General features: G+C 37.2%; 1 protein-coding gene across 9 annotated transcripts in view; it reads left to right on the top strand.

Annotated features, from left to right (window-relative positions):
- MIPOL1 (mirror-image polydactyly 1) overlaps window positions 1-15,113 on the top strand; it is a 189,200-nt gene that overhangs the window by 41,877 nt on the left and 132,210 nt on the right. For all 9 annotated transcript variants that reach the window (XM_064423914.1, XM_064423911.1, XM_064423912.1 and 6 more), the window contains 3 exons: window positions 8,289-8,475; window positions 10,773-10,908; window positions 11,840-11,945. In XM_064423914.1, coding sequence (XP_064279984.1) covers window positions 8,289-8,475; window positions 10,773-10,908; window positions 11,840-11,945 — 429 coding nt within the window. The remainder of the gene's footprint in view (window positions 1-8,288; window positions 8,476-10,772; window positions 10,909-11,839; window positions 11,946-15,113) is intronic.

Below are 15,113 nucleotides of genomic sequence, written 5' to 3'. Positions count from 1 at the left end.
GAGCAGAAAATTTTCCCAAAAATTGGACCATTTTCTCCTATATTCCATTGGAGAATTCATGACCATACACCCTCAGGGCAGATCTCTGAATGACCTCCCTAGAAATCTCTGTCCTGACTAAATATGGTGTAGACTGCACTGAGGAGAAGTGGTAGACTTAGCAACAAGAATATGCTTTCCTTTACATCCAGCAGAAATTTAAAAATTTTCAAAAGCTGTTTTTCCTCCTTCTGAAGGAGGAAAAGAGGGTGAAAAGCTGGAGAAAGTCATCCCCCCTGTTCTTCCCACAGACTGGGTAAAATTGTTAATGGATCCCCAGGGTTAGTACCTGAATAAGGATAGGAGAGAAACTCTGAATACACATCCCAAATTACTTTAATTGTCCTTGATGTTATCGTGTCATAAGCTGATATCCCACAGTACAGCAGCAAAGGAATCCTGATCCCTCTCCCTGCTCTGAAAAAGATCAACATGAGGAGCATATATGGGAATATATACACAGTTATGTATAATAATATAATACCCATTTGAACAGCCCAAGCAACATTGTGACCACTGACTCTGGAGCTAATACAACAAATACTTAGATCACATTTGTTTCTAACCTGCTCTGGGCAGATCTGTTGAATCACAACCCTTCGTGCCTCACCCTGGGCTCCAATTAGGGCTGTCTTCGTTTAGGAATGGTATTCTCCAATTAATTCTTCCATTAAAACCATGTGCCACTCCCTCTCCGCCCTCCAATTTGAGGCAGGAAAAGCAAAGATCATGGGTTGAGATAAGAGCAATTTACTGGGTACAGCAATGAGATAAGAAACTGAAAAGTAACAGCAACAATACTAATGATAGAGGGAATAAGAAAAGAAACGATTCACACAGAAACCACACCCCCAGTCCGCAATCATCCCTTCCCCCATAACAGGCAATACCGGACAGCTCCCTCTGCCACGTTTTCATGCCCAGAAGGAGCCCCTTCCTCCTGGAAGAAAGTTCCTTTCACCTGCCCCTGGCAATGGTGTGAGTTGGTATAAAGCAACTTCTGTGTGCTGGCTGTGCACCCTCCTATCTGCTGCAAAAATAAAGCCTGTCCTGGCTGGAACTAGGACACATACCTTGCTCAATAACCTCAATGCAGTTATTTCATCACTCTGTGCCTTAGTCTCAATGGCTTTTAAATTACTGTCACAGCACTCCTAAAAAATAACTGTTAAGAGTTTCTATAAAAATGTTCTTTCCAAGGCTTATTTCAATGAACATCTGTCTTGTGTATCTTAAAGTGAAAGAGATATCCTATCTCAGAGATAAATCCAGGACCTTTATGAGTAAGAGTTAAAAGTAAGTTGATGGTCCCCATCCTTTTGAGCTGACCCATGATGCTTTCTGCAGAGCACATGGTCATGTATTGTTGGGGCACTGAAGGTACAATGCACCTGCGTTGTGATTTCCTCTTTGCTACTGCCAAGGGTTTGGCAGGTAACGCATGGTACTTTGGCTGGGCAGAGCACAGAGAAATAAAAGGAATTAGCTTTGTATTACAAATCTACTCTGAGCTCAGTCTTTGCTTGTTATCAGGTTCCTATGACTGCCATTCTTCCATGCTACCGAAGTGGTTTAGTGAGATCTTAAGATTCTTACTGAATAATGTTGGATACCAAATAACTTGAAGCTTGCTCAGTTTTCTCTATAACATCAGGAAAAGTGCGTCATAAGGGACAGCCATTTGCTCTTAGCTGCAGATTACTTCTTCTCAGTATACTACACTGCACTGAAGAGGCCTAATTGCTAACATAAGTAAATCTGTAGTAAGTCCAAAGACAATAAAGCTTCACTTTTTCATGTTGTTTGTTTTGGAGAAAGCATGTATTATGGACCTTTTATTACTAACCTTTTGTAATTGTTTTCCTGAAACAGGAATTACTTTCTTGAAAATTAGGTACTGCAACTTTTCTTAGGATTAACTCTGAAAAAATTTTTGTAGGTCATGGAAAAGATAAACCAGTGAGGAAATGAGTCAAAAGTAATGAACACCTCTGACATATGCATGTAAATAATGTATATTGCATCTGTGTTAGCTCAAATATGAATGAAAAAGGAAAATACAGGCATTCTGAAAATGTATAACACCTAAACCAACTCTTATCACTAATGCCAGACAATAGGATCAGATTTCTTTCACCAGACTCATTTTCTTTCTTTGCATATTTATGCGTACAAAAGCCTTGAATTTCAGTTCCTACTCATTTTCAGGATTTATGCCTTCTAATCATTCAGTAAAGGGCAAACTGTTGAACAGTCTGAGTCTTTCACAGTCATCCTGTTTGGTAGAAGTTCCAGTAGTCAAATAGCTTAGTGAATGAATGTTTGTCTTTCAACAAAATGGTTGACTCATCATTTTCAGCTCAAAAAGGAATATTCAGCCATAGTACTGATTTCATTTGCATAGCTTGAAAATTTAGTAGCCATCAGGCTACATTTTTATTCTTATTATTGGCGGAAAAACATTAGATAATTTGAAAGCCAATAATAAAGAATAGCAGTTAGTCAAATGGAAATGAAGGTGAAGTTCTAAAGTAATGCTTTTACATAAATAGTTATAACAGCAAGTGTTGTAGATGTGTGATTTGTAGTGGGGCAAGCTCAACTTCTTTTAAATCGTAGGAAGTGTGTCCTATTATTCCAGTGAAAACAGGTCAGTTTTGTATAGGGCCAGGGTGGCTCTTTGCATAGAGAATTTTGTTGGATGGTGAATATTCCCTCTTGTTTGAAATTCAAAATGTTTGATGTTATACAACCAAAAAAAACCCTCACAGGCGTTGAAGTTGTGTTTTTGTTTAGACTGAGAAGAAAAAATATATTATTGCAGCCCAGATGGCCAGCAGCATCCTGGGCTGCATCAAAGAAGTCTGGGCAGCAAGTTGAGGAAAATTATTACACCTTTCCATTCTGCCCCTGTGAGACCCCATGTTAAGTACTGCATCTAATCTGGGAACCCCAAAATAAAAGAAGTGTGGGCCTGTTGCAGCAAATCCAGACTTGGCCAGGAAGATGATCAGAAGTCTGGAGAACACGTCCTGTGAGGACAAACACGCTGAGAGAGATGGGGTTTTTCAGCCTTGAGAAGAAAGGGCTCTGGGAAGACCTCACTGGGACCTTGCAGTATTTGAAGGGGACTTATAAAAAAAAGAGGGAGAGCAACTTTTTACACAGGCAGATAGTGATAGGACAAGGGGGAACAATATCAAATTAAAAGAGGAGAGATTTAGGTAAGATACTTGGAGACATTCTTTACCCACAGAATGGTGAGGCACTGAAACAGGTTGTCTAGAGAATTTATGAATGCCCTGTCCTAGGAAGTTTTCAAGGCCAGTCTGCATGAGCCGCTGGGCAACATGACCTCATGTGTGACCTCCCTGCTCATGGCAGGGAAGTTGCAACTAGATGATCTTTAGGGTCTCTTCCAACCCAAAACATTCTATGATTCTATCATTAACAGGAGGAATTCTGAAGGCTTTTATTAATTGAGGTTGACTTCCTCAAATACAGAACAATGTTTTGTTCTACATTTTTTCAAACGTATTTAATCTGACAGTGTTGTAAGTGTTGTAGCTACTGAATTTGCAGTTATCTTTGCTCCTGCTCCCAGGGTGTATGGCTCATTCTCTTCCTTTCTGCTTTTGCTTTTCCCTATTATGCCTCTTACTGCCATCCTGCTAGGGTGTCATTCACTCATGCAGTCTTTTGCAGACAGATGAGAACATACTATGTATGTGCCACAGACCAGTTTAAAACAAATATTAGTAAGCTATTGGTAGCAAGCTGTAAGTACTATTACACTTGAAGCTGATTTGGTGCACCTGGAGGTTCTAGTGTCCCCATACTTATCTACAACCAGATCTGTAGCCTGTGTGCATCTTCCATTGGGTTTTGTTTGTTTTCTCTTATTCTGTGGAGATTCCCTGCAAACCTCTGAAGTGATCAGTGCATTTTAGTAGGGTGCTGAAAGACTATAGACAGGGGCAAGGGGGTGTCCACCCAGCTTCTGCTGGATGGTGGTACTGCTGAATGTGCTGAGTGGTATAACAAGGGATGCTATTGCCTCTTTAGTCGTCTATTGAATCTGCACCTTCTGTGCATTTATCACTGTTGGTGTGGGATTCTCTAATGTTGTGCTTTCCCTGATCTCGGTGCTTCTCAGAAGAAGCTGTGAGGAATAGTGGGTACTTGCACAGTATGAGGTGTTTAATGTTTTTACTCGACTTTTTAACCACTCCCAGCTTAACAACATTGGATTCTGTTCTGCCTTTACTGTTTCAAGCCATGACAGCATTATCTTCCCCTTACGTCCCTCACAATCAATTCCCAGATTTAATTCTAGTGTCTTCATATTCCTTCTTCTTAACATTTGCTTTTCTTTCCCGCAATGTGAACAAGCTATTCATTCAAGATAAATACATACAGAAGATCAGCTGTTCAGCTTCTCCCTATAGTGAAATATTAATCTGGGCTACTGAACTTGTACCATTTTATATGGAAAAAAATTTGTTTAGTATACTCAAGAAACAGAATCAGCAGTGGTGGTACCACTTAATGAAATCGACATATTTTTTTCCAAAGCTTGCAAGGCTGTTTTACCCTTTCTCTGATGTTCCCTGTGCAGCCTGATTATTGCAAATGCTACTTACTCCCCAGTGTGTGTCTGCAGCATTGGTAATTAGTGCACAATACGATTTGCAGGAGGCATGAGGAAAAAAGCACTGAAGTGTGTTGATTAAAATTGCCACTTAGTTTAGCAACAAGAAGAGCTACCCTGTACCAAAGCCTAAATTATTTGAAGTGGGGGTCATGGGCTATATGAAGAATAAAGTGGTTTTAAAAATAAAATTAATCCTATGTCCATTGATCTAACAGTGTTCAAAGTGTCTTCCCCAAAGCATTCTACTGAAAAATTTTGCATGTTGATTTAAAAAAAAATTACAGCTTTATTAAATGAGTAAAATCCTTTCACATTAATGTGTTTGGGCAGAGTGCTTTCAGTTTTGGGTGGAAGAGGCTGCCATCATCTTCTCTCTTACAAAGCCAGTGAAGAAAAAACAGATCCTCTGTGTTCACCTAGTATTTCCAAGAATGCCACTTACAGCCTTCCTGTGATGCTACTTAGTCTTACCCATGTGCTTGAGGAAATTGAATCTGGATGAAAATGTGTCCTGCCAATGTATATTGTCTAAAGAAGCAGCATTAGCATTAATAAATGCCAACACAGTTCTACACAGTTCTAGTACTATTCTAAATTCTCTTTTTTCTTTAGCTGCAGTAATTTACAGTTAAAAACACGTATCTTGACATGGCCCAAGGATTTAGCAGAAGTGCAACTGCTAATGCAGATATTTACCTCATCATGCAGTCATGTTCACTTCTGGTTTTAAAAATAAAAATCTGCCTGCTGAACTGACCTGTCATCTAGAGACCTCTGCCTCTTGTTTACATCTCATATTCAGAATATTATAGAAAGCCTGCTGATGGTCATCTGACCCTCTTGCTCCCTGCTGCTCTTCCATGTAGTCATTAGTGATTCTCTTGGGGTGGCCTGGGAAGTGTTGCATGTGACTGTATGGCTTCGGGCATGACGATCAAGGGTGTGGGAATCCAGGTGGTGTTTGCCTTGATCCTTCTTCTGAGAGGGAGGGGCATGGAGGAGGGTTGAGTGAAGTAAATGAGGCCTTCTTCAGAGAAGAACTCTCATGTTCAAAGGTCCAGGTTCTCATGGAGTAGTGGAGTGATGTTAATGACCTGCTGGAAGGACAACAGAGGCTCAGGTGATCTAGAAGGTGGTGGGGACAACTTCCTGTTACAAATGATTGAGGTGCCAGCAAGATGATCTCCAGTGGTCTCTACCAACTTCAGTGACTCTTCTGTGGTCTCTTCTTAAGTCCTGGAATGAAAGGGGCAAATTAACAAAACAGGAACTGTGAAAAGAATAAAAACTTGCTCTCATGCTAAGGGAAGAGAAGCAGCCTAAAACATCATCAAAACTTCTCAGCTCTCTGAAGTGAGATTTTTCTTCTCCAACTTTCATAGGGCCAAATTAGAATACCATGGTGCTAAACAAGGAAAAAAGGTTCCTGGCAATACTGTCACTGGTTATTTCAACAGATATACATTGTGCTTGAATTCTTCCACAGGATGCGACACACTTCACTTGAGGCGCTTCATATATACATATATATATATATATATATATATTTATATATATATAGCTTATAGAATAAGTGGATGCCCTAGAGAGGAGGAGGAGGAAAAGTTGTCATGGCAAGTGAAGCATTGCACCTCCCCTGCAGCATAATTTGCAACTGCATTTATACAGACGCTGCATCTGAAACAAGAGAAGTGAACAGGATATTTCAGAGGAAGTTCTTTATAATATAAATCAAATGGGAAACATGATTCCCTATGAAATGCTTTGCAAGTATGGAAACTCAGACTAGGTTAGTTTTCAGATAGAACTTACTGGAAAGGATTTAAAATTTTGCTGTTATATATTGTCACTCCCAAACTGATTCAGGTTCTTAGAGTATAGTTGGTGATTTTTTTTAATATATGTTTCTTTAGAGATCCTTACTCCTTACTATAAGGAGGAGTAAGAGATCAAATCCAGTTTTTAGATGTAGCAGCACTTCAGAGGAAATCTGCTCAAAAACCTGCCGGATTTCAAGCCAGTGTACAGTTGTTTGAAGAATCCAGGTGGCTGTGGCCTTGTGTTCTTTCTGCCCTAGCTGTGAAATAATATGAGGAACATATTTCAATCACAGTACTGAAAGCAGTGTTGGACTTACCGAAAAATATTTTATGGTAATGGTCCCCACATGCACAGAAACAAAGATGCTGACACTCTGTTGATTGTTGTTTTTCTAGTGTAAAGATCAGTGGTTACAGTTTACAGCAATGGTTAGAGTGGATTCAAATAAGTTTGTGCTGAAGTGGATGCAGAGAATACAGATGAGCAGTGGGTCCCATAACTTTTTTCCTGGAGGTGGTAATGCATATCTTCATATTGGAAGTTGTTAAATTGACTCCAGCCAATTCCCAAGTCATCTCTTAGTGCCCTTGGGCTGTTTCCTGAGCTCTTGGCTGTGTCTTTCCTCATTTAAGGAAAGAGGAATCTGTTGCAATACACTTGAGAAACAGTTTTCGGTATTTTTTTACTTGGAAACTGTGCTTATTACTGTGTTTACCTGCAGAAGGGCAACTTGATAGTGATTGATTTGTATTTTTGGTCTATTTCTAATTGATTTCAACTGTGTAGACAGTTTCTTATTATTTTTGAGGAGGATGTTATAAGGTGGATCAAATAATATATGCCCTATATTTTATCCAAAACGTTTGGAAACACTAACTTTATTAAATAAGCAAAAGCTCCAATGTTTGTTCTCTACTAATCTAAATGAAAGAATGAAAAATATATGCACATTTTTTCCATTTCCAGTGGTTTTAGGCTGCTTCCTTCTCATTTTTTAATATAATTCTATAATTAAAAGGTACTTGTTCTTACTTTATGAAAGAGCATTCGTGGTATGTGGATCTTTCTTTCATTTAAATGCCTTGATATCAGAAATATGTCCTAAAAATATCTAGTAGCCAAGCTAAGAGAACTAGCTATCACACTCAACATTTTAATCAGATAATTTTTCCCTTTGGCACAATTTCTGCTTTGCATTCTTCAAGTTCTTTAGTTGTATGAGCCTGTACCTCACACTCTCCAGGAATGAATAATGGTGCTTTAAATTTGTTGTCACTAATTACAGTTTAATGATACTCCTTTTGTAGCCAAAATGGATTTGAAAGAAACCTCACTATAAGTAGGAGTCTAGTTATAACCTAAAAATTTCCCTCTCTATTGCAGAAATTCATCATATCTCACTATAGTAGAGCTGAATTTTGTAGAAGAGATAGGTAAATAATTTTCTACAGTCAGCATTATTTTAAGAAGTCATTTAAGGGGGAGGGGGGATTAGGAAATGATGATGAATTTTTCGTTTCCTTGAGAAAAATCCAGTAAATGGGTTGTAATTCCTACCTACATCCATCCATGCTCTAGGTAACAGCTCTCATTCCTTAGTGAAGGGACAAAGAAGTTGTGAATCTGGAATTAAATCACTTGTTCCTTTCTACTGCTGTATTATATTCTTATATATTCTATACTGTATTATATTCTTTTCATTTTCAAATGAAAAATCTCAAGTTTGTACTTCATTCTTCATGAAGAAAATGTATTTGCTTCTCTTCCCAATTAGAAACATACATCTTGGATCAGAAAAAAGAAGACTTTTGTGCTGAACTTCAATTTTATAAGAATTCCCAAAAACACACAGAATTTTTGATCCAGGCAGAAACCGAAGCACCGAAACTTTCAGATTTGCGAGTAACCAGTCAAAGAGGAGGATTCCTAACTGACTGTAATTCTGGTTCAGAAGAATCAAGGTAAACCCAAGAAATAACCCTCTAGATAGTTTTTTTAAGATTCAAATTATTGACAATGTAAACATGGGTTTTTAAGTAAATATAGGGAAATTTGCTTCCCACATGCAATCAGTAAGTCAACTTTTTACTTAGACTCACCTTATCTGCCTTTCTTCCCTTGTGGAATGTAGCATTTCAGCTCTGTATTCTCTAGCACTCATAGAAAATATGATCATTGCAATGGTTTATTTCACACATTGTGGGTACTTCAATGATTGTGATCTCTACAGGGAATTTTGAAAATGAATGCTGAACAGAATAAAAACACATCTTGAAAACGTAGTAGTCTCTGTGGCTTTACACAACAAGCACCTGAAATGTGATGAGTGAGTAGGAAGCAGGAATAAAGCAGGGTGAAGTCACATGAAGCTGGAAGTGTGAAGATGAGAAGCTATAATACCTTGTAGCAGTCTGTGACAGGAATCTGAGGACTGGCTAATATGATTGAAAAGTTTAACACAGACTCTGAAGATTTTATTGTGTCATTAATTTTGGTCATTTCTTGTCACTAGTGTTTTTACTGAGTAGTGGCCCTCTATAGCAGTCTTAAGAAATATATTCACATTCTATATCTGACGCAATGTACAAAGGTATAAGTAGCTAGTTATACCTTTGACTAGACAACTGGTTAGCCAGTTTTGAGTGGCTTAGGCAGTCTGAATACCAATTTTCAACTGAGTGTCAGAGTTGTTTTTGAAAATGGGATCAAGGCTGCAAAGCCCTATTACATAGTTTTGAAAAATACACTGATTCCTCACCTGTCTAGCAGATTCTACACCCAGTTTTACTATCTTCATTATGATCTAACAGTGACTCTTTGGGCCAAACCCAATTCTTAACACTTTTTCATTTTCCTTTTTGCCTTTTTGCATTAGCAGCTGAAATTTGCTGTAAGGGCAATGCATCCTGCACTAAATGCCAAGTATAATCCAAACTGCTTAAGTACAGCCCAGCACAGAGTCACCCAAAAATTGTTCATTTTTCATTTCAACAGCGCCACTCCCACTGACAATCAGGCTTGCCTGGAACACTAAGATTAACCTCCCACAGCAGTGATCATGTTGAACCATCTCAGCTCCAAGTATGTTATATGTAGGATCCCAAAGCTATATGCCAAAACCTATCTTTGCCCGAATAGATTTTAATTAGAATATATGTTAACATTTCTTGATATGGAAAAACGCAGTAAATGTTAAGTCAGTGTTGATTTGTGTTTTAGATGGTGGTCCTGGTACTGTCAATGTGATTTGTCATTTTTAGTTTTAAGGAGAAGGGAAGAGAAAATAAGTACAGTGGAAGCAGGTGAAAAAAGGGTGACTGAGTACAGACAACTGTCTGTCTGAGATAATGACTCTCTGGAGCAATAGATAGCTTCCTTTATCTATCTAGGAGGTGAATTACACATAAAGTAATGTCTACAGTGGAAGCAGGAGTTCAGAAGGTATAGCTTTTCTGTGACTACTTCTTATCAGTTATTAGCTATGAAGTGTATAACCAGAAACTGCTTAAAGAAAGCAAGTGCTACAAATGTTTGCTAGTTCCCTTTCTAATAATTCGTTTCCTGATTTTGCTGCCATATTACAAATGAGATCTGAATGATCTGTGAGTATCAATGGAAACCCAAGAAGTTTTATGAGCGACTAACTTTGAGTGAATTTTTCTGGCCATTGAATCTTGTCTTATTTTAAGTTGTCTATGGCTAATAAGTTATTTTAAAACTCCAAGTGGCACACAGTGTGGAATTCCTGTTGTCACTTATAATATTTAGAATCATACCATCATTTTACAGATTTCTTCAAGATAAATTCCTAGATTTTTTTAACAGATATTCTCACATCACTTTCTGTGGAATCATCCCACAAAAAAATTTGGTTTGCTTAGACCTGAGCATCCCTTTGATCCCCAAATGTTTTATTACTTTTTTCTCTGTATTAAGCAGTGGCTTTTAGTATTTGCTTTCCTTAAGCATTTGCTGTTTATAGGCTTCATAGCCCATTTATATTCATCTGGTTTTTGCCTTAGTAGTGTAGGATATTTATTTACTATTCCAGATTTGCAGATTCTTTTCAGAATTACAGCTTTAAGAAGTGGTTGAAGGACATCCATTTTTTCTGACTATTTAGTATTTTTGCAGTGGTTAACAAGTTTGTTAACAAGTTTTGATAATTTGTTTCTGTGTATTTTGTTTCAGAGGGGTGGAATAACAACAAGTTTTAAATTGTTTTTCTTTTTGGTTTTTTTTTCCTTCAAAAATGCAGCAGTGTAGAAAGAAAGGATAACAGGATGCTCCCTGAATTTATATCCTCATGGAATAATGCTGACGATTTAGGTGGAAGAACAGAAACTGCATTCCTTTTAAAAGAATTGGACACTCTGAGGGCCAAAAATAAAAAGGTACAATTGAGATATTCAAGATACCAATATTTGCTTTTTTATAATTGCCTTGCAAAACATACATTTTAAACTGTGCATGATTTAGTTTTGTTATTTATTTTAGTGTACCAATCACTAGCTTCCTGTAATTTTGGAATTTAGTGTTTGCTTAACAACTATTTCTCTGGAATTAAAAAAGACCCCTCCAACCTACTCTCTGACTTTTTTGATCAATGACATAGATTCTTGCACCCTGGGTGAAAACCAATGAAGACCAAAGACTAGACCAGGATTTCATGGGTAGAATCTAATTAATGTGCCCTGATAACTCAGCTTTATTGAAGAGGAGAAAATTCCATCTTCCTTGAACACTGCATTGCTTCTAGTGTTAGCTGTGGTTGCATGTGCCTAAACAATCTAAGAGTCTCTAGTCTTTCCATGAAGTGTCATTGAATATTCAATCTGTCCAAGAACAGATTTAGTGAATACCCTTTAAAAGAAAGGCCTTGATATGTGAAAGAATACCAATCTTCCATCTGATGAAGAACATGAAAAAATAAGCATTTACACCAGTCATTTCAGACTGTGATGTCTGTATCTTGGTAGGAAACAGGATATTAATGCAACCACCTACATTATATTCCATGCAATTCTGAACTTCCTTAGCAAGAAGGACTACAGCTGGTGATACCTGAGAAAGAGAATCCCAAATAAAAACAATGGCAAGTGCATTGCTACTTGTCTCACACAGCAAGATAGCCCAGATGTTAAAAAAATTATTCTTAACATTTCTTCTTTAAACAAATAAAAATAATAAATTGAACTTCTGGTTTAATGCTTAGTGTTTGTATTTTGGGGGTGAGAAATTGTTGTTTGCAATTTTATTGTAGTTGAATTACTTGTTGACAGTTTCAGCCAGATAAGAATCTTACTGTCCATTTGCTCAATTCAGCTTCAAGATAAGCTGGCTGAAAAGGACAAGGAGCTGAAGACAATGAAACTGGACTTAGAATTGCAAGATAGAGCTACAGAAGCTAAGATTGCAGAAAGGATTGCAGGTACAGTAGGCAAGCGTTTAACAGATGGCTCTATGGCTCATACAGTACCCGTGGTTGCTATATGACGTGGCCTAGTGAATGTTAGCTTTATTTGCTAAAGGAGGGAAGATTTGACTTTTTTTTTTATGTGTGGCTGTTTAGAGTTGCTTAGAAAATAGATGGCTTTAACATCCTGGTACTGGTATTAGTAGGAGCTTTACCTGTATTCATACTGATTTGGGCATTAAATGCATTGTTAACACCATGTCAATCCAATCACAAAAAGGTTGTTTGTTTTGTTGGAAGGTCCTGAACAAACAAGGGGAAATAATGATTACCAGTGCCTCTACCTTTCAACCAGCAGTTCAAATACCACTTATTGTTTTAGCTGGTTCAGAGCAATACTACCCCCTCTCCGTGTTTGGAGATAGTCTCACATTCACCTCAACCAGGGACCTACGCTGTTCTTGAAAAATCTGCTCTTTTGGTACTTAAAATGAATTTTGTCAGATGATGGCATATATCCAGTGAATGAAGTTTATATGAATTCTCAGAAGGAAAGGTTTTTAAGTGTATACCTGAAAGTGAACATGTGCTTATATTTGTTGTTAATTGTTCTTTGGATAGATATGCAAGCATGGAGACAGTTTGTATTCTGTGCTTGTGGAAACTGCTAATGTAATGAAGCTGGGCATTCTTATTATTGAAAAGAGACTCTGTATAAAGTATACCCAGTAGATGAAAAATCTCTCAGGTTTTCATGAAGATGTTTAAAAAACATGAATGGGAGTGCTTTTATAAATTCATTGTATCATTTGTTCAGAAAGAAAGTGTTAGCTTGGTAAAGTTGTTTCCTCATAGATCACACACACTTCATAGAGTATTAATAGTACTAATAGCTGTCACCAAAATATTTGTACTAAAGGGAGGAGTAATTGTCTTCAGGAAAATGGAGCAGATAATAAACTCTCTAGCTGAAAAACAGATGGCTGACATTCCACTTAATAACAAACTACTGAGAATATGGTGTAGTGTGAATATTATAGATGGAAAAGAGAGTTCCTAGATTTTCTGTGGTGGGGGAAGGGAAAGTCAAATCTAATCAACATTTTAGGAAAAAAATTTAAATACAGGCATAATTTTTAGTCTTATTTAATTTCACATAACTGCTTGCTTTATTTTCAGACAAAAGAAAAATCTGCACTCTGTGTCATTGTTATATCCAGTAGCCGAAAGCTAACGCAGATTGTTTGGCTTGAATATGAAGTTTTCTGTTTGTTCCTGGATATTTGCCCAGTGTTTTTACCTCTGTACATTATTCTCTTTGGTAGAGGTGTTCATTGCTCATTAAAACCCGGAAAGAAAGGTGTGTCAAAAACACGGATAGATTTGTTTTTATGGATATGGTTGAAATACTTGTTAGGAAATTGTTGTTTTTCTACACTACTGCTTAAACTTTCTATTGATGTCCTAAACATATTTTTCTCTTCAAAACAGAGTGGCATATGGATATAATAATTTAACATGCTTATTCTGTTTTTCAAGGAAGAATAAACCAAATTTTAAAGACAGCTACATAGTGTAATAACAATGACCTTTAAAAAACAACTTTTTTTTTCTCCTTTTATGAGTACAGGAAGTATAAAATCCTTTAAATGCTGAAGAGAGAGGGCAAGAGGCTCCTTACTACTTAAACTGTTTGCCAAAAGGAAGCATCGTTAATACTTCACAGTTTTTTTGCTTCCTGTCTTGCAGTTCTAAGAATGTTACCAAATTTGGATAAATGGTTTAAAATCTAGAATTATGTGAACCAAACTGGATTTGTGGAAGCCTCTGTGTGTCTCTCTCATAAAAACCTTGGGGAGAGTTCTAATGGACAAGCAGAACCTAATAAAGAACAGACGGTGTGTTCAAGGAAAAACTTATCCCCCTGCATTAAGTTCTTTGAGGAGGGGAGAACACATGCTGCTGCGATTTCAGGTTACTAGTTAATGTTTAATTACTGCAGTGTGTAACACATGGTATAGTGAAGCTTGTAAATATGGGTGTTTGCATTTTTATTATTACTTAGTACTGACTTTATGATAAGTAAGTGACTCCACAAAATTATATTGTAAAGAACATAAGAAAGGTACCCCATAAAAGTGTTATCTACTTTGAGGAATATTAGAATTCTGTTTTAAAAGGTAACCCTGTAATTGATAGGTTTTACCTAAACAAGCCTCATGGAAAGAATTGAAAAGTGAAGACAAAGGGCATTTTGAAATGAAGCTACAACAGTCTACAGAAACAAATAATCCAAAGATTGACATCTGGTGATTTTTAAATTGTTCAAAGTAAAAAGTGAAAAAAAAAAAAGGGTAAATTTGTGAAATAATTCATGAGAAAAGAAAAAAAAAGTAGAATTAAAGCAGAAGATATACATGATGGAAGAAAAGTATTACACTTTGCGAAGTAAATAACTTCTTTTCAGCATGTTTTTATTTTAAAATTTTGCTAGTTAGCATTGAAAACATATTTTAAAACTTCCTTGGATCCCTATCTGTATGTCAGCTAGTTATGGCTAAAGAAAATCAGAGAATTTAAAGTTTTGATTTCAGACTTCTAGGCATTAGAGACTATTGTTTTTGGTGGACATAGTTACCACAGGTTCCTGCAGTTTATTCATTATTATTCTGTTGGATTTTGTGTCATTCTGACTCAATGTCAGAAGGTACTGTTAGTTTCACTCCCTGTCATGAAGAGGAACAGAGGTGGAGGAAACATCAGGAATAGTCAGGGAAGTGCACATCATAACCAGAAGAGTGTAAGCAAAAAAAGGGACTACATAGGAAGTGGGTATGAAGAATAGCCAGATCTGAAATTTGGGTGTGCAGACCTTTCATATGTTGAACAGAAAAGGGAATGGGTGTCACCTGTGGGAGTGGAAAGGGGAAGGAGCACACATCTGCCGAGGACAGACTGGAAAATCAAGATGGAGGCATTGCAAAGGAGTAAGTCTTCAAAACAGCTAGCTGAGAGAACAGGTCTCACTTTGGATGGATGTAGTGAGTGACTTCATTTTTTCCTAATGGAAGAATTAAGCAGGGGATATATATATGAACTTTCAGAGGAAGGAGCTGGTTGAGTGTAAGGGAGAGTTATAGAGCACAGGGGTAACTTCTCTAGACTGGAAAAAATATCAAAGAC

This window comes from Passer domesticus, chromosome 6 (genome assembly GCF_036417665.1).
Source record: "Passer domesticus isolate bPasDom1 chromosome 6, bPasDom1.hap1, whole genome shotgun sequence".
Classification (NCBI taxonomy): Eukaryota; Metazoa; Chordata; class Aves; order Passeriformes; family Passeridae; genus Passer; species Passer domesticus.
The sequence above is the reverse complement of the archived record's forward strand: the minus strand, read 5'-3'. Positions and strand labels throughout refer to the sequence as shown.